Source organism: Centrocercus urophasianus, unplaced genomic scaffold, assembly GCF_019232065.1.
Source record: "Centrocercus urophasianus isolate 14NV4802_14NV808 unplaced genomic scaffold, USGS_Curo_1.0 seq_14, whole genome shotgun sequence".
Classification (NCBI taxonomy): domain Eukaryota; kingdom Metazoa; phylum Chordata; class Aves; order Galliformes; family Phasianidae; genus Centrocercus; species Centrocercus urophasianus.
The window spans coordinates 14,674,536-14,699,768 of NW_024884586.1; the positions used below are offsets into that span (position 1 = coordinate 14,674,536).

The window sequence follows — 25,233 nt, forward strand, 5'->3', positions numbered from 1 at the left end:
TGATCTTTGTGTCTGTTGCTATTGCCACCCCTGCGGAGTACCTCGCACCTTCACTTTTTCCATTTATTTGTGTGCTGGAAAATGAGAGATGTGGATGTTTCTCTAGAGTGAGCTTATATTTTAAGTGTGTATGTGTGTGTATACTTACATATACACAGATATAAATACTTATTTTTCCGCTATGTGTGTATCTGTATTGCTGCTAAATGTTGAATCACGATAGATGACCTCTTCATTCATTGGTAAGGGGGTGATTTGTAACAGATTTATTATCACTTCTTTGATAGAAGCATAGTATTCCAAAATAACTGAGTTCTTAAGACGAATACACAAGTACTTTTAACAGAACTTAAAATTTCCCTTCAAAGCATTCTTTTAAATGTTCAGAGTATCTTTCATTAAGTTGATATTTTTGTAAGAATTTATTTTTACTACTACAGTTAGTAATTCAGTCATCCTTTCTGGGGCTTTCCTCTGTGTTCTTGCAGATCCTTGGCTGTACAGTTTCTTGTGTTTCTCTGCAGTGTCCAACATTTCAGCTTCCCAGCATATGGGGAGCAGTACCCGTCGTCATACCAGTTTTTCTGCCAGGTTTAATAAAACTGTTGGGGTTTTTTTGCAGAAAAAAATATATCATCACATCAGGATTCTGTGTATTACGCCAGTCTTTTCCTTTGAACTTTGAAATAATGGTTCGCTGTGATATTTCCTGCTGTGTGCATGGCAGTCCATGTTTGGATTTTGAAGGACCTTATCTACGATATGACAGCGTGTAAGTGAGGAATCACATTTGAAACAAGCTGCATGTGCTTCTGATTTGAGTACAAAAACATAAAGAGAAGCACAGGGCAATGCTGCCTTCCCCACAGCTCAGAGCAGTGGCAGCTAGATCAGTTCACAAGTTCACACAGTGCTTGGCTGTGTCTGTGGATGGAGATTCAAGGGCACCTGCTCCAGGGCTCAGCTCTTTCAGAGTGTTGTTGTGGTTTTTTTTCTTTGCTCATTAGAACTTCCTGTCCATCAGCTTTGGCTGATTCCTCTGATTGTGGCACCACAAAAAGCATCTGGCTCAGTCTTCTCTGCGCCTTCCGTGAGGAAGCTGGAGGCAGCAGCGTCTCCCTTTGGCTGGCTCCTTGAGGCTGAGCCTGATTTTCATCCTTTCCACATGGGTTTTGCAGGGCTTGTTCAGGTGTGTCAATGTATGGTACCATGCCATGAAAGCTGGTGAACTCTCACAACTGCTTCACTTTCCTTGGCCTGCTGGCTCCAGTCTGCAGCCCAGCATGCAGCTGACCTTCTTTGCTGCACAAGCATGTGCTGCTGACTCATCATAAATTTTTCCCCTAGCAGAACCCACATGTCCGTTTCTGCAATGCCATTTCAATTTGGTCAGCCCCAGCCCTTCCTGGTGCAGGGGCTGTCCCACACTGGGTGCTGTGTTTGCTTTTGCCTTCTCTGATCTGCACAGTGACTTCTCCAGCTGCGTTGCTTCCAGCCCTTCCCACTGCTGTGCCACCCGTGTTTGCAGAGGGCGCCCAGCTTGCTGAGGTTTAGTTGTTCCCCATTTATGAAGACATTAAACAGTGCTGGCCCCAGGATTAATCCCCAAGGGACGCTGCTGGTGACTGGCCACCACTGGACTTTGCACTGCTGAGCACAGCAGACTCACACTGGAAGTGCCCAGTGCTGTCCGGTGACAAACAGTAGTGGCATCAATTAGTATTTCTGTTGTTAGGTTTAGTAGGAGTGTTAGCTTTCTCAGAGTGTGAAATGCATTAAATTCTTGCCTTTTTGGGAGCAGAGAGAATTTAATTTTCACTTGGACTAGTTATCTGAATGAAGCCCAAATAATTAAGCTTAAGTGATAGTCAAATCCAGGCATTCATGTTGTGGGTGGTTCGCTAGCTGTGGAAATCCAGAGAAGCACCAATGAAAAGAGATTCCCTGCAGCCTTGAGTTTGCTGCGGTGAATTGCATTCCCCTTGTTACCAAAGAACACTGTGGCTCGTGAGTGGAAAGGCTGCAGATCCTGACCTGAGACAATCTGAATCTGAGGGAATAATTTATACTATTACCTTAAAATCTCCATTAAGTGTTTTCTCACAATACAGCAAGTATGTAAGCCTTTAATATGAGACTGTGTTCAAGTGTGAATGGTGTTCCTATAAGATAGTTAACAGCCTGACTGATAGTTAACAACCCTGACTGCCTTCTGGAGCTCCTGGAGCTATAACAACCAGGCAGGTGGCAGAGCTATGACATACCCAACGGTTTGCAATGTATCAGCAAGATCCCATGCAATAAATGGGAGTGTTTGCTAAGTAGGCACTGCTGTTCCAGTGAGCATTTCTGAATGATAAAGCAAGTTAATTCTCGGCAGTGAGACAAGAGAATGTTACATGCACTAAGCCATCAAGTGAAGGCCGTCAAGCTCTGTCTTTTGCTCTAGGAGCTGTTTTCAGGTCAAATACATCATTGTCACTCAGATCCTGTTCTTTTTTTTTCGTCTGAGTCCTTCAGTTGTGTGTTCCTGGAGAGCTGGGGGCAGACCATTTACCGAGATGATATCTACACAGTGTATGTGTTTATAAACCTTTTCATTTCACAACTTCCAGTATAAAGTTCAGACTGATATATAACCTGTTTTAGGTTGTGCTTGTCTGATAGTAGGAAGGCTGGCTACCCTACTGAAATACAGGTGTCCTTCCAGATAACGGAGAAACGTGGCACAAGGAGGATGGATTAAATACAATGCTGTAAGCAGTTCCAGCAGTCAGTTGCAGCTCTGTTGGTGCAGACTGGCTGCTGCTGCGTACCAAAGACACAACTGAGCTGAGGTGGAGCCTTGTAGATACTATGTTTGAGCTTGGTGGAGACAGCTGCAGCCCAGCATGTTGTGGGGGGGAAGAACTGCCCTCATGTTAGTTCTGAGCTCCTAGGCAGATGGTTCAAGGCAGGGCTGAGGAAATATTGCCAGGAGTAGAGCCTCTGGCAAGGCCTCTGAGTTGGCAGAATGTCATTTTGCTTTTGATGTGCTGCTGTAGATTTTGATGTTTGTTAAGAGATGAACTGGAGACCATCATGGAAGTACAAGGCTTTGGTCTGTCCGGTGCTGAGAGTAAAGCTCTTCAGTAGGAACAGCACCTGAATTCCACGCAGAGCAGCATTGTGTTTGTTTCTACTTAGTTCATGAAGGGAAGCATTACCCAACAGTTCTTCCTGTGGAGACAGGTTTGAACATGAGTGTGTCCTAAGCTGTGGCATGACAAGATGGTTCATGGGTAGCTGCAAGGCCTACAAGCTGTAAACCCAGCTGCTACTGCTTGGCTATGGACTGATGGCACAGCCTGGGGCTGGAGCCCAAGTTGTGTCCAGGCGTATGCTCAGAGCAGAGAAAAAGCAGCAAAAATCTAGTGCAGACAAATGAAAGGTATTTGCTGTTTCCAAGAACGTTTTCTGTGATACATTAAGCAGTTGTTCAGTCTCATCTTGAAAATGATGGGTGGGTCTTTGCTCTTCTATTTCTCTTAAGGTTCTTTTACTTGACCACACAACCTTTTTCTTGACTGAATCTCTTACCCTACTGAGTCTGTTGTGTGCTAAACAAAATCAATTCCTCTTTCTTATGGAGGTTTGTAGTGTAGCTTAGTCTGTAGATTTTCATGTTTGAAGTGCTACACATAAAATTTCTCTACTCCCTGTAGCTCCACTCTTCTTAACGATACCCATATGACTGATGCTGCTTTTTAACATAGTAGAGCTGTAACTTTTTAAGTAGCTGAATATTTATTATTAAAAAAAAATCAGCACCATTTTTTCTATGTGAATCTTTGTGACATCCATTGGAACCTTCTAACACTCCCTGATCATCATTTAGGTAAGCCACAGAGTCTGTCTTCCAATTTAGTAGCTTGTCTTGTCTTGAAACTCACACAGAAATTTCTGCAGCTTTTTTGGAAATACCATGGTTGTATCACACTATGTAGAGCATCTCCTGTTGGCAGGAATATAACAAAAGGCAAGTGTCAGTTTTTAAGATCCTTCTCTCCTCCTTGAGGCCACAAGGAGTTCTAGACTTTGAGTGGGAATTGCTTTTATTTTGCAAGTAAAGTGACAAAAGGTTCAATATTTATGGTCTGTATGACAAGGAACCCATTTTGCTGCACACCATAGGTGAACGCAGTGCCTTTTCCAGCTTCTTCCTCTCATCATCTGCTTTCTGCCTATCATGGCTTTTAGGATGTGCTCATCTGTTCTGATTTTGGCTCTCCTATGTCTCAATTAACAGTGGGATTTCTGCATTATTTTTAAGAAGAAAAGAAAAATATTACCTAAAAACAGTTGATTGAGGCATTAATCTACCCTTCATCTAAAAAAAAAAAAAAAAATTACCTCCTGGTATAATGTAACTGGACTGTAAGGAAAAAAAATGTTCTGGAACAGTTGGGAAACCTTACAAGCCGAAGTGTTCAGAGGCTTTGATACATGCAGGTAATGGAGGCTTTCCAGAGCTTGAGGGATTGACTCAACTCCTGTGTTTTTTTGTTGTGCAGATTCGGTGTGTCTTGCCGAATCAGGTTCTGGGTGTGCTTTGTGACAGTGAATAAACCTGAACTGTGCTTTATAGAGAAACTTTCACCTTTGGGCAAAGATGAACAGCGAACACGTATTTTAGAAGTGGTTTCCTGGCAGGATTTCTGCAGCGTAGCTGTAGCACTCATTAGAGTTCCAAGGAAAGCTTTTCAGCACTATTTTTTCCCTGTTTACTATGCTTGACTCAAAGTCAGATTCTAGCATTTCAAGCAGTTTGTCTTCAATGTCACCATTTCCAGAGGAGAAGTAAATGAGCACAGAGCTCTGCCAGCAGCCAGGTTAAAAATAAATAATTGGATGGAGCATCTCTTCTGGCGCAGGAGTCCCTGCTAACCTGAGGCGTTCTGCAAGTTGGCTTCCACTGCTTTTCCACCTGAAAGAGCATTCTGGGGAGCTTTGCAGGAGATGAACTAAATGTCAGTAACCACCTGTGGTTTTGCTCTTTATCGTGATGGGATGAGAGGGCACGTAAGGTGAAGGCGTTGAAGGGGTGAAGGATCTGTAGCACTGGCAGGCCGCTGTCCATATCACATAAAAGCATGCTATAAAAGCTAACATTTCCAGTGCCATTTGAATGAATGGTAACATCCTCAGCTCGTCCAGGTCCCGATAGTGTTCTTGGCTGGATCTGAGAGGGGAAGGCTGTGTATTCAGGGCAACTCCTGAGCCATACTTCTATAGGGTGAATGGGCAGCGATGTGCAAGCTGAGGCCAGCTTGGGCTGGTAACCAATGGAGTGGTCCTCTTAAATTACTTCTTAGCTGAACTGAGTTAGCTTTCTCACAGTTGAGCTGGAAGACTACAGACAGTAACAAAAGGGAGGATTCCTCCGCCCGGCACCAGGGTGATTTTTTTGGATTCACCTAAGCAAGTCAGGGAACGCCGCTTCAAATTCTGTGACGTTCTTAAGCATGAGCACCATCATCCTCCAGGCTGATGCCTGGTGAGGACCAGGCCATTGCTATTTTTCTGATTGGTAGGCAGGGTCTCTCTTGTAGTTTTCCATTAAGAACCTGCTTTTCTTTGTGTTACACAGTGTTCCTCTGTAGATCTGGATGCTTTGTGTTTCCTCAGTTAAAAACTGAAGAAAAGTACTGATACATAAAATCATAGAATCACAGGATTGGAAAGGACCTGCAAGATCATATAGTGTAACTGTCAATTGCATACAATTCCATACATTGCACTAAATCTGTTTTATGAGCTAACAAGATGATTTGAGCACTTGTATGTGCTGGAGTTTCCTTTGCAAACCTGATATTGTCTGATGTTGCTGCTTTATTTTTTCCCATTCAGGTTGTTCTTCGAAAATGATTGGACCCAAATGGAGTTTTAATTCTGGGAGCCAATAGCGAGTCCCTGATAATTTCTTACAATGGAAATCTTGACGTTTTGTTGTCAAAAATGGTGAAATATATATGCAAGGTTAGGTGGACTACTGAGGTTTTGGTTTTAGGGCTCTTTGTTCTGACCCTACATTGGTCTTAAGAAAATAATAACTGCTAACATTATTCCCTAGTAATTTTCTACTAGGTTGAAATCTTTTGCTATCATTAGAAGGTCCTCATTTGCAGGTGACAAACTGAGGTCAGATCTGGAAGCAAAAACCTGAAGACTGAATAAAAACTTACTGAGTGCTGCTTAAGCTGCTAAACTTGATAGCGTTTCCTGGTGGATGACGTAACTTTTGAGTGAGTTCAAGGACGTTGCTGTTCGGATGCTTTTGTTGCTTTTGTTTCTGCTGCCAGGTATCATTTGATAGGAATGTGGAACCACTCATAGTTGTGGCACCTGTCAGTGCTTTTCTGTCAACCTGTGCATGCATGGCTGGTACTGTACCACCCCAAATTCCCACACCCTAATCTCAGAACTAACTCTGATAGGATTGTTTTGTCAAAAATTGAATGGAAGCCATTTCTCTATATCATTCTCCTTCTGAACAAATGATCACCTGAGATCATTCAGCTTTCTTAATGAGGTTTTTAAATGGTGATGTCTGTATAACCTTTTGCAGACAATCACTCCCCAGGTACAGTTAGTCACTGAAGGCAGAGCTCATTGTTACCTTTGCTCTCAGCAACTGTAAAGTATCATGAAAGCAGCCTTCTGTAGGCATTAACAATCCTCCTATTTTGGAATGTGGTGTTAAACTTAAACGTTAAGGTGTAACTTCATTTTCTTTGCAGAGCCATGCTACATTTTTTTGGATGTACCACAACAGTTCTTCTAGCAAATGAGCTACGAACTAGTTCTTCAGCCATCACAGAAACTCAGTTTTATGAGCAACCTGCTCAAAGTGAGGTGGAGCCCATAGGAGGAAGTAAGAAATACAGCTGTAGGCAAAGTTCTGTGGAGTTTAGTAATTCTGCTGATGGTGTTGTTGATTTTTTTCAATACAATATTTTCTATGCTTCTGGGATCATTGTGGATAATCTATCGCCCTTTGGCAACAGTGAAATCCATGCTTTACAGGTTCATAGTGTAAAATCTAACTGGTATCAATTATTACATCATCTGATGGTATAAGCATTAATTCACCAGGGAATAAGATGAGGCATGAGTATCTGGGCTGTGTAGATAGCCACCCTTCAAAATGTCTGCTTGCTAAGGGGAGCAGTTCAGCTTTTCATTTGAAGAGGAATTGAGCCAAAAGTAACATTGTGTAGATTATTGTTTTATTTTTGAGGTAGAGGGAACACAGGCAAATGCTTGTCTTTGCCTAGGAGATATGAGTCCTTGCTTACTAAGGGGGTTTGTAAAGAGGTAGACATAACAGTTAGGAGTTGAGGGAGAGTAGTTCTGAGCTTCCTACTTGACTTGTAGCCAACAGAATCTGGCTCAAGGCTTTATCTGTTGAGAGGTCACTTTAAAGTGAGCTGGCAGTTTGCTGCTGTCCTGCTGGATCTGCACTTCTCTGCAGTAAGAGAGTTCCAGAAACATGCCCAAATTGTTTGGAAAGGTGGAAAAAAAAAAAAAGAAAAAAAAAAAGTGAGAGCTCAGAGGTTCTGCTGCACATGTGTTTGTGGTAGGCTTTTCCATCCAATTTCAGATAGGCTACATAAAGGCAACAAAAAGCAATCACTTTTGGCACAGAATGTTCCTATTATTTCAACAAATTAAAAAAATAGGAACAGATTATGGCAGGAAGTGGTGGGCAGCCCTTGCAGGGGAGGTATCAGTGCTAACACAGGCGTTGTGTGTGCCTTTATGCAGTAGCTGGTTCCATTTTCTGAAAACTTGAATGGAAGCTGAACAGATCCACAGATACCTTTCTGTGGATCATCTGTCTTAGCAGCTTGAGGTACAATCCTATGAAAGGGAATGAACTCATCAACATTCAAAAAAACACGTTTAAAATCTGAATTCTTGCTGTCCTTGCTGTCCAGCCTTCTTCTGGTCCTGTCATCACATATTCTCATCCATTTCCTTTTGTTCTCATATTCATTCAGTCTTCCTCGTGCTAATTTTAATTTACTAGTTCAGATAAAGCAGCCAACAGCAGATGATGTCCTGTTGAACTAATGAGCTCCAGAGGTGACACAAGGGGCTGACTGTCGTTGCGGTGACAGAATGGGGGAACCAGGACTGAAAGGCTGTGCTGACACCCACAGAGCATCTTTTCCACTGTTAGGGCTTTCCCCTAGCCTGGGCTTGGCAAGGAGACAGGGCTGGGATATTTCAGCTGCAGAATGAAGAGCTGCATCTTACTGAAGCCATTTAGGGACTAGTGAAAGTCAGCATATAACCTCGCTTGTCTGTGACTTATCCATAATGTCACACTTTATTGAGCTGCCAGTTCCTGTACGTAGCAGTGGAAGCTGTGGCATGGTCTTCTCTAATAGAGTTTTCAATCTTTGTCTGATTACCTTTTGATTTTGTTCATTTATTCCTTAATCCTGAATGCAATAGAACCTTGAAAGACTTAATGCTAGGCCAGCGTGTTAAATTGGTTGTACAGAGGAGTTGACTTGAATCTGAAGTACTTTCTGCCTATTGAGAGTCTTGATGGAGGAGTTTTAAAGCTGTAAGAGAAAATAGATTTTTGCAATTGCTGTTTAAGGTTAGCTAGTACTTCAGCGGTAAGTACTCATAGTGATGTTACTGTGTGAGGGTTTCACTTGCCTCTTGTGCCTAGAACTTGTACTCCTGAATAAACTAGAATAGGTCTGAAAATAAAGCATTGGTTGAATTGGATTTTCAAATCACAATGCAGTTGAACATACAGCTTAAAAATCCAGGTGTATTGTGAATGTTAAGTGAGCAAAAAGCCTCTGAATTAACAAACTGTCGCGGAATGAGCATGGATTCCTGTCTTTTAAAATCACTTTCTTTGGGGAATGTCTTACTCAGGCTGTTGAACTGTCTTGCAGGTGGATTCACCAATGAACTTGAGGAACCCACATGATTTGGTAATACTAATGAGACAAGAAACAACAGTTAACTACCTCAAAGAACTGGAGGTAAAGCCACTAACATTTAAGATATAGATTTTTCTTTTAATGGTGTTAGTGATAGATGTGGACGAGGAACAAAAGCCATTATCAGCACAACTCCAACAAATGGATGAAGAATTCTTCAGATTTCAGGATTTTTGTGGCTTGGGTTTGTTGAATTAGTTATCGTTGTCCTCGGTTGCATCTGCATTTTTGAACTTGAACTTTTATGGTTGGCTACTGTTTTCCAGAACTTTCTATGTAAGTGTTCTCTTAGATTTGTTGTAGCAGCTAATGAGAGTACGTCCTGTGGGCAGTGAGAGTACACACACAGGAGGCTGTGAATTTCCTTGTACACCTCTCAGGACTGGTCAGACCATTTTCACTGCTCTGTGTAGGACATGTGAGAGAGCAAGTCACCACTGTTTTATTTAAAGCTCCTTTATTCCAAAGCTTCAGAATGGCTGAGGTTGGCAGAGACTTCTGGGTCCATCTGGTCCAACCCCGAGCCAACCAGAGCCAGGTGCCCGGGTGGCTTCTGAATGTCTGCAAGGACGAGACTCCACAGCTTCACTGGGCAACCTGTGCTCTGTCACATGCACATCACAGAAGTGCTGCCTAATTATTGTTGAAGTGGATTTTGAAAACACTGTTCTAAAAAGAGCTTCAGTGAATTTTGAACTGATAACTTTCATGGGAATTAAAGCTTAAATGCCTAAAGCTAGTGCTCTCAGACTTTCTTTTGGCCATGCATTCCCTCCTCTTTCTCTTGTGCCAGCTTGCATTCTGTCAGATAAGAGTAACTGGCTAACTGAGAAGTTAAATGAGCACCAGAGATAACCTCAGGCAAATAGAACAGAGACAGAGGAATGGAAAAAAAGCAGGACTGCCCCGTATGAGACTACATTCAGCCAGTCTTTCTTATTGAGGTATACTCATCTTCGAGTCATTGGGCATTTTCACTGTGGATGAAAAAAATTACTTTAGGCTGTTCGGGACATGGGTTGCAGGTTTGTAAATGACTAATGCACAATTTGTGCCATACAAATGACTTTCAGCAAAAATGATTTAAGATTTTGCACAAGATGTCGTCAGTGTAAATATGTTGATTATCGCATGTTAGTGTGTTAGCATGTTAGTGTATGGCTTTAATTAAAAATGCAAAATTTCTTCTCATTTAACACATGCAAATCCTGATATTTAATGGATTTTCAGTTTGCAGATTTGGGTGAGAATTAGGTACAAGGTGATGTCCTGGGCAGAGCCTCCACTACTTATAGGAATAAGGTTTCTAGAGTGAAGCGTAGCCCCAAAGGCACACTGTAAGCTGATCTACAGAAATTATTCTCTGCTATTCCTTTTAGTCTGCTGCCTCAGTTATAGTTTACATACTGACTTGTTAAGATTTCATTTGTTTACAGTCTCTTATACTAATTTTATGAGGTTTTGAAGTTTAAGAGAAGGGTTCAAATATGACAAAATTGATGTGTTGTTAACTACTACTTCATTTACTGAATGAGCAACAATGAATTTGAAATCCTATAGGTTTTCTTTCTAGGTACAGGAGGAAAAATAAAGGCCTGTTTAAGTTGTATTGTCTCTCTTGAAAGTACTCATTTTCTATCTAAATAGAACTTTTTGCATATCCTTTAAATTGACTTTGATTTAAGAAAAAAACTGAATTGTTCACCTGTCCGCTACTGTATGGTTTGCTTTTTCAATGTGCATTTTTCTATTTTCCTTTTTCTATTTCCAACAGAAACAGTTAGTTGCTCAAAAGATTCATATAGAGGAAAATGAGGACAGAGACACGGGCCTGGAACAAAGGCATAATAAAGAAGACCCGGACTGCATTAAAGCAAAGGTGCCCTTGGGGGACCTAGATCTGTACGATGGCACGTACATCACCTTAGAGAGCAAAGATATCCGGTAATGAGGTGTTTTGTATTTTAAGGTCTTTACTGAAAGGAAAAAAAAATCTCTTCTTGCAATTAAAAAGAAAAATACTTTCATGAGACTGTTCTTTAGATGACAGTTGTTTTATATTAATGTGAAATAACATTGAGACAACATCTGCCTGTAGTTACAAAAGGGAGGCGCTGTCTCCCTCAAACTTGGTCACCTGAGCCTTCTCGATGCTTTTCCCAGGCTCCCAGTCAGCGTAGCTCTGTAATGATATGAGCAGACGCTTGCTTGAGTGTTGGGGATTTTTGGAGCTAGATGTGCTTCTTGTAGTGGGAACTGTCATAAGCTTGTATGGAAGACCAAGATGTTGAAGCTCACAGTCAAATTTTTTCCTATGCCTTTAGCAAATAAAGGCTGTATGGGCAGTCTGATATGCAGCTCTGTTTGTATTTTTGCTTCAAAGCTAACTGTTTTTATTTTGTACGTCTGTTTTTTTGAACATGAGGTGGGAAAAGATGATTTTTGTCCTCAGATACCTTCATCTGCACCTGTAACTACCTATTTGTTCTTGTTTGATTGTGAAGTTTGGTTTGTGGGGGTGCAGGGCACGTTGAGTTTGCATGCATGGTCATTTGCCTGGCATATAAATCATGAATCATACCACCAACACTAGATTGAAGTGATGCATTTTGGCAGCTGTCCAAATGTTGATATCTTCTCTAAAGCAGATATCAATTTATTTATCCTGCTGTGTTGGCATCCTGGGAACTGAAATGTGGGGAGGCATCAGAAGTGGTGTCATGTGTGGAAACAGTTTTTATAACAGTAGGTGAAATCAGAATACTGTGTCTGTTAGTTAAAACATTGTATCTCTGAAACTGTAAGGTATCTTCATCTGGAGTCCACTGTGTTATGTTCTGTCCTCAGGCCTGAAGACTATATAGACACAAAGTCTCCAGTGCCTCCAGACTTGCAGCAGCCAGATTGTACAAAAGTTCTTGATCTTCCATACAGCATTCATGCTTTTCAGCACTTACGGGTAAGTGAGCAAATGGAAATGTGCTATTTTATTTTTTCCTTTATCTGGAAGAGAAACAGTGAAGTCCTAGGGGCAACTGTGAGTCAAAGCTGAAAGGTAATGCAGTTTTTTGAAGGCTGTCTTCGTCTTCTTTAGAATCACAATTTTACTGTGATTGAAGTACCTGATTATAGGAGAATGCTTCTGTCAGATACACATTTGTGTCTTGTTTCTACTGGTCTTATTTTAGAGAATGTTCTTAGGATTTTGTTTTCGTGACATGTTTCTTCAGTAAAATGGCAGTTTTTTATGTATATGTTTAAATGTTTCTATCTTGTGGATTGTTTCAGTTGCAAATTAGACAGCAAATTGCTGAGCAGGATCATTAAGCTGTATGGAGATTCAGGGTCAAAAAGTTGTTTGTATGGCTGTCAACATTTTATAACGTAGCTGACTGTCGCTTTGATATCTGAACGCCAAGCTCTAAGCCAGTGGATGAGATAATTGCTCTTTGCTAATGCAAAGTTCATCTGCTACAGAATGGTCACAGCTGAAGTGAGATGCAAAAGTTGCTTTGGTCAACAAAGTTGTATGAGCAGATTTTCTAATGCAGACCTAGCTTTAGCACTCATCTCATTATGTTTATTTTATTACTAGTCTCAAAATTAATTTTTCATCTACAAATAAGTATTTTCTCATAAAGAAAAACAGGAATGGAAATTTTCTAGTTCTGTTCCTGGGTTTGGTTGTGCCTCTGCTATTCAGAAAACAAGAAAAGAGGACAATTCTGTAGTGTGTAACCTGATAAACATGAGTTAAGTGCTTCAGTGGTGACCAATGATGCTGATAGCTACCAAGTAATATGAAGCTATCAGAAGTTAATGCTTATCCTATAGCATTCATCATGCAAAGGCTGCTCTTGGAAGAATTGGGATTAATGACTGCTCAAGTGTTTTCTTATCAATAGTAATATATGTTATTCATCTGGCAAAGGTGACACTATCCTGTGAAGTCAGAGATCTTGTTATGAAAGGATGATAGGAATGTGAAATTGTAAAACTGGAAATTTTCCTGGAAGTCATGTTCTTGTGCATATTTCTCAGGAATTTAGTTTCTCTAAAACTAATCTTCATTTTTTCTTTTAGGGTGTCCAGGAAAGAGTTAATCTTTCTGCACCCTTGTTACCTAAAGAAGATCCAATCTTCACATACTTATCACGGAGGCTGGGAAGAAGTATAGAGGAAATAGGTCATCGTATTTATGATGGGCTAATGAAGGTATGAAGCCGTAAACTTACAGTATGTTGAAAAAGAGTGCTGGAAAGTCCTCAGAGGATTAGACATACCTAGTACATGCAGTCACATTCAGTACTAGCCTTGCACATATATTCTGGTTTTATGTTTCAATTACACAAGATAGAGTAAAAACATTTTCACTAAGGTAAGCAGAGACAGGAGAAAGCGTTAGCAAACCCAATAAGCAGATGCTGTCACCTTTTATAACTCTTTTACTTCTGTGGCCTAGGGAGGCCACATTCATTATTCTGTTAGGATATAAGAGCTTTTAAACAAAAATGCTGGTACTTAAAGGTCACACATGCTTTTTTTAAATGCCTTCCTGCAAGACATAGGAACTCTGCTGTTGCATAAAACGCCATCACTGCTTGTTTCATTTTGAATTTTCACCAGTATAAAATGTAAGAGTTGTGTTTCTTTCATACATCTGTGTGCCGGTTCATTCTTCCTGAATATTCACAGGCATTGCCAAATGCCAGCTTTCCAGAGGAAGAGGAAAACTTAGAGCAGATTAATGCTCAGTTTTCCATCCCTGAGTAATTAAAGCCAATGGATGACCTTTTAGTTCATCTTATTTGATAGTACAGTTCTTGTGTTTCTCTTTACTGCAGAACTCTTCTTCCTGGGTACTTTATAATATGGCTTCTTTTTACTGGCGAATAAAGAATGAACCGTACCAAGTAGTAGAATGTGCCATGCGTGCCCTTCATTTCTCTTCCAGGTGAGAATTGCTGGTGAAGATATTTTTTGTCAGATTGCTTTTCTAGTTAGCCTGATTACTGAGCAGATTTTTAAGAATGAAAGAAATAAACACAGTTAAATATTCTTAGGCATATATATGATTTAGACACTTGATTATTTTTCTTTCAAAAACCATATTTAGTATGTAACTGAAGAATGAGTGTGTCCTTGTGCACAATCCTTACCTAGTCTGACGTTTTAATGGCTTTTTTATTTCTTTTTTTTTTTTTTTAATTAGGCAAAATAAAGACATTGCATTGGTAAATTTGGCAAATATTCTGCACCGAGCTCACTTCTCTGCGGATGCTGCTATTGTGGTCCACGCAGCTCTGGATTACAGTGACTTCTTTACCAGCTATTACACTTTGGGAAATATATATGCAGTAAATATTATCTCATTTTTTAACAACTGTAGGAAAACAATACTTAATCTTTCTGGCTTAACTTATAATGCTTTAGTCTTTTACAGTGCATTTTGTGTCACACACATTGCATGCTTGATGTTTATATTTCTGTTTAAATATTTTCATTCTGTCTTTGCCAAAAGTTTTTATTTGCACCTTGAAGTAAATTCAAGGGAAATTTTCCCACAGCCTCACCTTAACAGATAGAGTGGTTTTAATTTCTGCAGGCAGGCCACCAGGCCACTCATTACTGCATATTAAATTTTGAGTTGATGATTTATTTAAAAATCAAGAAAATTGATCAAGTGTTACAAGCTCATTCTCTCTTTGTCTTTCCATCATTCTTCAGATGCTCGGGGAGTACAACCACTCGGTCCTATGTTATGATCATGCTCTACAGGCCAAGCCAGGGTTTGAGCAAGCTGTGAAAAGGAAGCATGCTGTATTGTGTCAGCAAAAATTAGAGCAAAAACTGGAAGCTCAGCATAGGTAACTAAAGCACCACTGTAGTGGAAATGCGTACAGTCTCGATTTATTGTTCTGCTGCATCAACTCTTTACATTTCCAATAGAATAATATTGGCTTACTTTTTAAATTTCTTAGGGTGCATGATAAAGTTATTATTTTAAGCAACCCAGAATAAGGATGAAAATATACAGTGTTATGGGAAAAGTTGTTATTTTTAAAAACATTCAAAGCAAATCTTTTCTACTGTCCAATTTTCAAGATCACTTCAGCGAACCTTAAATGAATTGAAGGAATATCAGAAGCAGCATGACCATTACCTTAGGCAGCAAGACGTTTTAGACAAATACAAGCTCATCCAGGAGGAACAAATCCTGAGGAACATAATTCATGAGACCCAAATGGCGAAAGAAGCTCAATTAGGTACAACTTTTCAGAGTTCATGCTTATTACAGGAATGAAGAATTGCATGTATTCAGATTAATCACACAGAATCTTTTGTGTTGGAAAGGGACCTTTAAAGGCCATCAAGTCCAACTCCCCTGCAATGAGCAGGGACACCTAAAGCTAGATTAGGGTGCTCAGAGTCCTCTCTGGGCAGCCTGCTTCAGTGCCTCACCACCCTCACTGTGAAAAACTTCTTCCTTATGTCTCATCTGAATCTCTCCCCTCTTTTAGTTAGAAACCATTTCCCCTTGTCCTATCACAACGGCTCTGCCGAAGAGTCTGTCCCCTCCTTTTTTATAGATCCCCTAATGTTAATGTCAGGATGTAACTTCTTTGAATATTTTGGTGGCCCTGAGTTGCTGTTCTGTTTTGCTTATTAAAACTAGTGATTATGGCATGTTCTCCAAATGGGTACTTCTTGAGTCTTTACAAGATGGAATTCATGATGAGTGGGTTTAAAAAATAAAAATAAAAAACTACCTGGGAGGAAGTGGAGCTTTTTTTACTGTACACTTCTCATCTCCTCAATAGCCTCACTTAGACTGTAAAATAACATGTTCTGTGCTATGCAGGGAACCATCAGATTTGTAGACTGAGCAACCAGCAGCACAGCTTGCACTGCCAGTGGGACCAGCCTGTTCGCTATCACCGTGGAGACATTTTTGAAAATGTGGAATATGTTCAGGTTTGTCTGTGAATTGATACTGCTGTTTGAAGTTGTGTCCCGTTTTCCCCATTAGTAAAATAGTGGAGGTTGTGGGTTGTGGAGTTTTTGAGCTGGTTGGATTTTGGGTTTTTTTGAGGCTCATCGGAGGAGGACGTACCTTTGGAGTTTGTAAATTATAGTAAGAAGTGGCTTAGTCCCCTTTTGAGAGTTTGAAGTATTTAATGCTTGTTTACTTTGCTAGCAGTGCAAGCTAAGATCAATAGTAGATTTTAGGAATGCCAAGCTTTTATTAAGTAAGGCTTTGTTTTACTTAAAAAGAAAAAGAAAAAAAAAGATTATCATTATTTACTTTTTTTTTTCTGAAGTTGTCTTTTTTCTGGGAGATTTGAGCTACTTGTGTAGTCTTCTATGCATTTTTAACCTGTATGGAACAGCTAGCTGGTTCTTTCTAGGAAGGATGAAGATTACTCACTTGAGAAATTGCAGCTTTCTCTCATTTAAATGTGCTACATTCAGGCCTGCTAGCAGGAGTAAATGTTTTACTTGCCTTCAAAGAGGACAGGAAAGAGGCAAAGATTCCTAAGGACTTAATTTTCTTTTCAAATATACATGTGGAACCTGGAATAAGAACTACTCCTTAATGGAAACAATATTCCCATAGATAGCTCAGATATGTGTTTAATATTTCATTAATTATTTCTACAGACCTTACGTGGATTGTAATTTCTTTTGTTATGCTATTGTGTGACTCAAGGAAGGACTTCTTCCAATTTAATATTTTGTCTCTACCAGAAGGAGCAGGAAACTGCAATACACAATTAATAAATACAAGAGCAGAGCTTCGTTCTGATCAGTTCAATGACTGCTTTTGTAGCCCTAAAATAAGGAGTTAGCCTGTTTTAGTAAGTATTGGCTATTTGTATATCTTCAGTTAGACAGTTCACCAAGGAAATCTGATACAGGAATATTGGGAAGCTTTGGAAACTTTGGAAACTTTGGAAGCTTTGGAAACTTTGGAAGCTTTGGAAACTTTGGAAGCTTTGGAAGCTTTGGAGGGTGTGCTCTAACACTGAAAACCCAGATCAAAAACCAATGCACTGATGTGCTAGAGCTACACATAAAAATTGTTGTTTAATTTGTTTTGTAATGTGGAATGTGTTTTGGAGTTTCCTGTCATCTGACTTAAGAAAACAGGAATATTTATTTTTAATTATGTTTTCTTCTTGGGTGTTCTTCCTGTTCAGGTTATCGAGATGGGTTTTGCAAGCCGTAAGACTTACTAACTCCAACTTGAATGATTGATATACATGGTGTAGATATGTCGATTTTGTATATGACCTGCTAGAAATGTTTGCTTGATATATTTTAGCATTTTTTGCTTATTTGCAGTTGTATTTTCATTGTTGACTTTTTTGCAATATGAGTGTTTTTCTGTGGTGTGAGTGGATCAAGCTTGAATTTCTCTTTTTTAATGCTACCCAAATTTTAGCTCATTTGTGAAGTTTAACTACGTAAATAGTGGGGTATACATTCCACATTTTTTAGATAGACATCTCTCTTCTTTATGGAATTCTGTTTTGTTTCTAGTTTGGTGAAGACTCTTCAACTTCAAGTATGACATCTCTGAATTTCGATCTTCATGCAAACCAAAGTGGCCACAGCCAATCCTTGCAGTCTTCCCCTGTTGCTCGTTCCATCGTTTCAGTGTGGAGTGTAGAATCCAATAGAGTGAGTGAATGGCATAGGTTTTTCTTTTTTGCTCCTTCAAAGAGGTGTTATAAAAGTGTGCATCTTATCCTTGTTTGTATGAAACTTCTTAGCACTTCTCTAACATGCTGAACATCTCTGTAGTTTCTGTGGACCAGTTTCCAGTCATTTGAAACTTTGCTATAGCACTGACAGGGTTGTTTTTCTATGGCAGTTGAGAAGAAGTCTGCTGCAAGTATAGCTGTACAGCTAGAAAACTGAGCCGCTGTTCTGGAAAAAATTGGAAGATAATAGTTTTAAAGATGTCTATTCTTTTGTTCCTCCAGATTATTTCTTGTGTTCTTATTAGCGTGTTCATTAAAATATTGAAAATGTTGAGAAAATAATTTAAAAATTCCTTTTCCCTTTAGGACAAACAGCATCTTCTTTGGCCTCAGCGTTCTGAGTGTATGAAATCTTTCCCCAAAATTCCTGATCCAGAAGAGCTGCCAACTTATTTTCTGCCTCCGGAAAATAGGGGATTCAGGCAAGTGTTAATTTTATTTTTAAATATCTCTAATTTAGTTTCATATTTATAATTTTTGACACTTAATGTTTTAATGAACATTTTCTCTCTGGATAGGGTGGATGCAACTCGTGTTCAACAGCACAAGTGCTTTCAGATCTCTTCCTTTGGCCATCCCAGTGAAGGAGTGATTTTCCTTTACTGTTGTTATTTCTATAACTGTAACAGACCCAATTTCATGATGATTGTTCCCTGACATTTTAGTACAAGGTGAATGCATGAAACATCTGCAATATTACTAAAAGAATGAGGATTTAAGTGCAGGTATGAACGTGGATTATTCTTTTGGGACAGAGGTAGAAAAACAGCTTAGTTGTGAATTAGCCAACAGTGCTTACTATTAAATAGGGGAAAATTAAAGTGTCTGTGCTGCAATAGCTACTTCCATAAGTCATGATAATTTTATACTGTTCTGTTCACTTAGCACTGCAGTGGTGGTAGGGAAGCTATTGATTTGTCTTGGTTCTCCTTATTACTAGAGTCCAGTCAATCCTAAATATCCCAAGAGAAGCTGTTGGGCAAGAAGACACCCAGGTACCAGACTGTTCTTCCATTACCGATGCTCGTAACAATGAATCTCTGTACCTACTTGTCAAAGAACTAGATGGTAATCTAGATTTGAAAATGAAGATGCCGGATGATCAAGCAAGACAAGTAAGAGAAACATCTCACTGCTTCTTGTCTGTTTGAAAGTTTTCCTCTTTCTTTGCCTTAGAAGTCTTGTTCAGGAAGTCAGCCATTTCTGATATTTAAAAGATGACTTGCTTGCTTCCCTTTTTTTCTTTCGGAAGTGTGGAATCAAGTGCTTTCTAATATTGCTGGAGGAAGGGAGAGCTTGTCACTCAGCATAAGGCTATTGCCTGTCCTCTCTTAAATGCTGACCAAAGCACACGAAGTAAGAAAATTAATTTATTTAAAATTACTCCTTTATTTTGAAACTTCTAAGGGCTACTTGACATGATTCAACTTCTCGGGATTTCCGGTATCTCTTATATTCTTCCAAATTGGCAACTTTAAGGTGAAATTACTCGTTCATATTGTTTTTTGTAGATTGGCTGCTTATGTGATGTGAATATATAATGATTGATTTAGGAATTAGTTAGTGAACTGAATGAAATACTTGGGGAACTGAGACTTAAATGACCAGTTTAGCTATATATTGTAAAATTTCACTTAAAAAAAAAAAAAAATAAAACCCTCTGTTCAGATCTTGCATTCTCGAATCAACAATCAAGCTATTACACAGGAGAAGATGGAAGCATTTCTTGATCATGCTATGAAAAAGGTAAGTCAAAATTTATAGTGCAAGATAAATGAGGAATTCTTATTTAAAGCTTCTTTCTATACTTATAAAATGGTCAGATTGGTTTTAGAAGTAAAGATTTGATGTGCCTGTGAGTGAGATGAAACTAGCTTGATAATTCAGGTTTGTAGGAGAATCTCAAGTATATAGCTATTTCCTTTAGCTCAGTGTATACCACACAGCCCCATGGTTACTTGTTCTTTTTGTGACTGCAGGACGTTGGGCATCAATGTATCAGCTAATCCTGGCAGACGTTTGTTCAGATCAACATAACAGCTTGCACCTACTCCCTCTTCCACCTCCCCCAACACATCTGCCTTTTGCTCTTCCTCCTCCTCAGTAGTCCCCCAACCCTGTACTCCAAAGGCAACCAACCCACTGTCAGTCTTCTGTCAGGATAATTAGCACTCTGGGGCAGAGCATGTACATCTGTGTAACACCCTGCAGAATGCCACCTCCATCTTGCGTGGGGCCTTTGAGTCATCACTGTTCAACTGACTGGAAGCACTGAGATAGAGGTTGGCTCTTTTTCACCTGTCAAGCTGTTCTCTCTCAAATTAAATATCTTCTATAAATTGTGTCAAGGCACTGTATGTATGTATTGTTTTGAGTCTAAAATCAGTAGTGTTTACTATGTGCATCTGTCTTACCCAGAAGAGGAAAAATCAGCAGTAGGAGTTGATTTCTGTTATTAGGGTGATCAGAGCAGTCCTATATATGTCTAATGTCTAACTGTTGCAGGGCATAGATATTTTGTTTCTGACTGTTGTATTTGGTTACCTTCATGCTGAAAGTCTGAACTTGATCATTCTTATGCTGATACAGGAACAGTGCAATGCCTATTCTGTTAATGATAAACTCTTCTACTGAAGAAGAGCAACAGCTGGCATCTTTGTACTGAGAAAGACAAAATGCTAGTAATTTGCTTGGAATTTAGTCAGGGAACATTAAGACCTCTGTATGGAAAGCAGTTCAGTGAGGAGTTTGTGAGTAACATGCAAGTAATAGTATGTACGTGCATTGCAAAATAGAGGCGTTAGGTAATCTTACAATTACTGATTATTATATAAGGTACTCATGAGAAAAGGTAGTGTATCCTACTGATATCTTCCTATGCATCTTGAACCATAGGAAAAGCCCTTCTGTGTGAGGTGTCTGTAAAACCTCTAATATCTTTCTGTCGGTTAACTTTTTCAACACGTGTAACTGGTTAATACTGAAAATGCTTAAAAAACCAAAATGGAACGCTGGTGTTTCTAGAGCATTCTATCTGCTCTGTCTGAAAGAAGTTGTTTTATTTAACTCTGCCTACTTGTCAGGATTTTAAAATTTTGCTATTTCTCCTCTAGGATGAGTGTTTGTTTCCTCTGCCATAGGTCAAAGAGGAGGAGGAGGAATTCAAGGTGTATTTGATGCTTTCTCTGTTATTACACATGCCTTCACTTGTCACTTGCTGTTTTACTTTAAGCAGCATCTCATGCATGTCATGTTGACATCTATTCATAAAACATGCAGAGATAATTAAATTTAAGAAAAAACAACTTTGAAACCTTAAAACATCTTGATGTAGGATATGGGACCTGGAAGCACATCTAACTAGTAGTTGGAAAGTGATTGACCTTCAAATTGGTAACATCTTTTCACAGACCCATGTTGATGTAATTTTAAGACTCCGAAGCGGCTCACAAATGTTCTTCTGAAGCAAACTAACCATTATCAGTTGTGTGTTTTAAGGGATTTTGTGGTTACATTGTAAGATAGTCGTACAAGTAAATGGTGTGAGCAACAGGTCCTGCTAAATTACAGTGCAGACTGTGAGTTGCATCAGTTCACTAACTTCTCTGCCCTGATAAAACTCAAGCTGTGAACAAAGCAAATTGTAATGTGTACCTAGTTAGACAGTGTGCAGAGGTGAGGTTTTTTTGTTTTTACCTGACAGCAGTCACTTCTGTCTCCCTGAAACACCTCTGTGGGTATTTTCATTCTAATTCTCCTGTAGCCTCAAGATCCTCTATGGCTTGTGCTTAATGAAGCAGGATTGTACTGGCGTGCGGTTGGAAATAGCACCTTTGCTGTTGCCTGTTTGCAAAAAGCATTTAATTTGGCTCCACATGACTATCAGGACATCCCTCTGGTCAATCTTGCTAACCTCTTGATTCATTATGGTCTTCATTTGGATGCCAGCAGGCTCTTGCTTCAGGCTTTGGCCATCAATGCCTCTGAGGTAAGACGATGTTTTTTTGTGTTAGTTCAGCAGTGGGTGCCTTTCCATTACTTGGTTAGATACATGTTATGTAACTGTGATGACTTACCTGAAGTATGCTGATTAGTTTCCAGCTTGTGGTTTGAAAGGAGTGTTAATTTTCATTTACATTCTTGTTCTAACCAGTTGGTGCTGGTTACTGAGAACATACACATCTGGAACATAATGCTTCTGTATAGATGACAGGTTCTTGTTTCCAAAAACCTGCATCACCAGTGGCTCAAAGGAATCCAATCATGATGTTTTGGGAGCTCTGTCACCTTAAAAAGAGATTATGATGGTGTTGTTCTACCTTGGTTTGAAAAAAAAGAAACTCTTAAAGCAGCAGATGTGTCTTGAAGGTCTTTGACTGCATAGACATCTTTCTCTGCCACTTGTTTTTGTAGTTTTTATTATATGCAGTTTTATTTGTCCCTAGATTTAAGGTATGTAGCTGGGTATAATCCTGTGTTGGTGTTCTTTTGCCTTTACTTCCAGTTGTAGATTCAAAACAGTTTTTTCATTCCTGAATAGTAGCATTATAGACATTTTGCAGATGGGCACCTATCTAACATAGAAACTCACCATGTAAACTGATTAAACTGTGGAACTGGCCAGAGCAATTGTGAAATGTAGAGAAGAAGAAAAAGAATTAAATTGAGGTGGGACCTGAACTTAGATTGGTGTGTATGTATCTGTGTCACACCACCTTTTATTTGGCAAGTGATTTGGTATTAAATTTGCAATACTTCTGTAAGAAGTGAAAGCTAATATTTCCCATGCTTGTACTTCTGCAACGAGATGAACAGAGGGCTGTAACCCACCAGTCTATCAGGCACCTAGCACTTAAATGCAAGAAGTGGCATAAGCCTTTCTAATGTAAAGGGATCTGGCCAATGTGAGTCGCAGGTAGGAGTGCAGAAAGGAGTTATGAAAAAAAAAAAACTTAAGACATGTGCCTTGAGAGGAACACTTGAAAGCACAACACTGAAAGTTAACGAAGGATCACACTGCCTGGATTAGGGCTTTCCTCAAAAATGTTGGTGAGTCTTGCCTACTACAGAAATGCCTGCTCTTATTTTTTTCAGTCAGTCACAGTCCTGTAAAAAAAATACTGCTTTAAAAAATTGGCAGGAAAATCTGCACTCAAATGAAACTTCCTGGAATATAATGAAAAGTAGATATAAATCAAAATGAATTACAGGTGCAGGAGTTAAGTGTGAGCAAAAATTTGTATAAATAAATAAATAAATTAGAATGCAGTTGCTCAAGTTGCATGATTTTCTGAATAATGCTTAATGATAGAAGCTGAGTCTGGCAAATATGAAGCTGTTGGTCAGTCTCCAAATTTTCGGATAATGAATGTAAAATTACTTATAAGGGAAAAAACAACTAAAACAACTATGTTACAATATTATAGTCATTATTGTAGCGTTATATTAACTATTATTTTTTGTGTGTGTGATTGTTTTCAGTCAACAAATAAAAAGTAATGTTTCACTTCATGCCTATATTTGCTGATTAAATTCTATCCAGTGAAAAGGGTGTTTGTAATCTGTACTTCACCAATGGATGTTATACAGAGACTTGCCAAAAGCAGAGGGCAAAAATATGAAGTTTTATAAAGAGCTGAAAATAAATGTTCATCTCTAAGCTAGTGTGAAATTGATGTTTTCAGTAGCCCAGTTCTGCTCAAGTAAGTGCTGAATATTATTGACAAATGAAATGCATCTGTCCTTCTAGAGCTGTAGTAATATTTCTATGCTTTTGCTAACTTCTAGTAGTTCTAAGATATCTTCAAACATTTAAGTTTAGCTATTGCATTTCTGTGCAGTGACCATTATGTTTGTGATGGTTTATAGATAAGTATTTAATGCTTCATCTCAGCATGTATTTAACAGCTGGTTTTCATCGTGGAAAGTTGGAATCCAGAAGACAACCTTATGTCAGAACAGCTTTTGTTTAGCACAAATGCATCAAGCTGTTAGTTTTGTGTTTGAAGAATAGGCAATCCTTACTGAAGAAGTTTTCCAAATTCCTTCCAGACAAACTGGGGAGGGTGTGGGTTGGCAAGAGTTTTGCCTACTTAGTTTCCATTTCAGCTGCTAAACATACTCATGCTGAGGTGTGTTGCTCTTTTCTTCATAGCCCCTGACTTTTTTGAGCCTGGGAAATGCCTATCTGGCTCTGAACAACATTAGTGCAGCCCTACAGGCCTTCAGACGTGCACTGGATTTGACTACCAAGTGTTTGGAGTGTGAAAGCAGCCTGAAAATGATTCGCTGTCTGCAATTCTACCCTTTTCTCTACAACATCACCTCTTCTGTATGCAGCGGTAAGCAGTTGCTGAAAGATGGACTGTGAGTGAAGTACTGTCCATATCTGCCTTGAGTGGTGCACCTGGAATTCGTGTTTACTGTGCTGCTTCTTTTCAAGGATTCTCCTTTTCGCTTTGTAGTGTATTCTCCCTGTGAGGACCGAGGTTGAGGCACTGCTTTTAATGGAAAAGTTATGGTCCATTAAGAAGTGCTTGAGGATGGCTTCTTAAATATCTAGAGGGCTACCAGTGAGTGCAGATTACTGCCTGAGTATGTCAGTAATACCTTAACAGCCTGGCTGATAGCTCTTACTGGTAAATGAGTAATGCTTAGAGAAATGTACGGCTCAGGTACTCAACAGCCCCTTTGTACATCCTTTCAAATTTTACAGTCAGATGGATTTGTTTTCTCAAAGCTGAAGAAATTGGCAAAGAGCAGCTCTAATTTTCTTATCCTTCCACTGTGTTCAGTCCATTGGATGTCATTTTATAGTGTTCAGTCTTCATGGAATAGACTGAGTCATGTCAGTACAGTATTATTTTGTTTATATGTGGTCTGTGTTCACTGCTTCTAAACTCACAAAAATCTATAAAAAGAATGTGTTTGAACCCAATCTCTCCCAGTTAAAATACTTTTAAAAAGTTGAGGCATAATGCTTTGTTGCTCTTAGTATCTACTTGAATAAAATCCCCCACAAATAGCTATTGGAGACAGGTTTTGTTTCTGTAGGTCTCACTAAGTATTTCCAGTACTTTCCCTGGTCTTGCACATAGCTAATATGCTGGTCACAAGCAATCTTAAAGAACATTTATGAATATGCTTAATAACCCAGATTTCTTGCAAATTGTCACTAAAGTGTCTTCTTCCCTTGTGAAAGAACATGTGAGAGTAATGCTTTTGATTTTTAGTATTACTAGGACTTTCTCTGTTATGGTTTTTTTTTGTTGATGTTGTTACTGTTTTGTTTCTTGTATTGTTCTATAATTCCACATCCAGGTGAGAAACATGGAAAAAGTTTCCTTTGATTTATCATCTAGAATTAGGCTGCCTAAATGCAGGCCATAGGCCTTATATACCTCCTAAATATGGATTATTTTAATGTAGTTGCTATTCCAGGTCTGTGTCAGTAG

The 25,233-nt window shown here is 39.2% G+C and overlaps 1 protein-coding gene across 1 annotated transcript in view; it reads left to right on the top strand.

Annotated features, from left to right (window-relative positions):
• The window catches only part of TTC17 (tetratricopeptide repeat domain 17), a 51,034-nt gene that overhangs the window by 1,658 nt on the left and 24,143 nt on the right, over window positions 1-25,233 (top strand). The window contains exons 2-16 of the mRNA XM_042815102.1: window positions 8,964-9,053; window positions 10,786-10,955; window positions 11,859-11,970; window positions 13,095-13,226; window positions 13,856-13,965; window positions 14,224-14,368; window positions 14,739-14,878; window positions 15,117-15,277; window positions 15,874-15,986; window positions 17,556-17,696; window positions 18,086-18,201; window positions 18,720-18,894; window positions 19,448-19,525; window positions 21,543-21,767; window positions 23,934-24,120. Coding sequence (XP_042671036.1) covers window positions 8,964-9,053; window positions 10,786-10,955; window positions 11,859-11,970; window positions 13,095-13,226; window positions 13,856-13,965; window positions 14,224-14,368; window positions 14,739-14,878; window positions 15,117-15,277; window positions 15,874-15,986; window positions 17,556-17,696; window positions 18,086-18,201; window positions 18,720-18,894; window positions 19,448-19,525; window positions 21,543-21,767; window positions 23,934-24,120 — 2,095 coding nt within the window. The remainder of the gene's footprint in view (window positions 1-8,963; window positions 9,054-10,785; window positions 10,956-11,858; window positions 11,971-13,094; window positions 13,227-13,855; window positions 13,966-14,223; window positions 14,369-14,738; window positions 14,879-15,116; window positions 15,278-15,873; window positions 15,987-17,555; window positions 17,697-18,085; window positions 18,202-18,719; window positions 18,895-19,447; window positions 19,526-21,542; window positions 21,768-23,933; window positions 24,121-25,233) is intronic.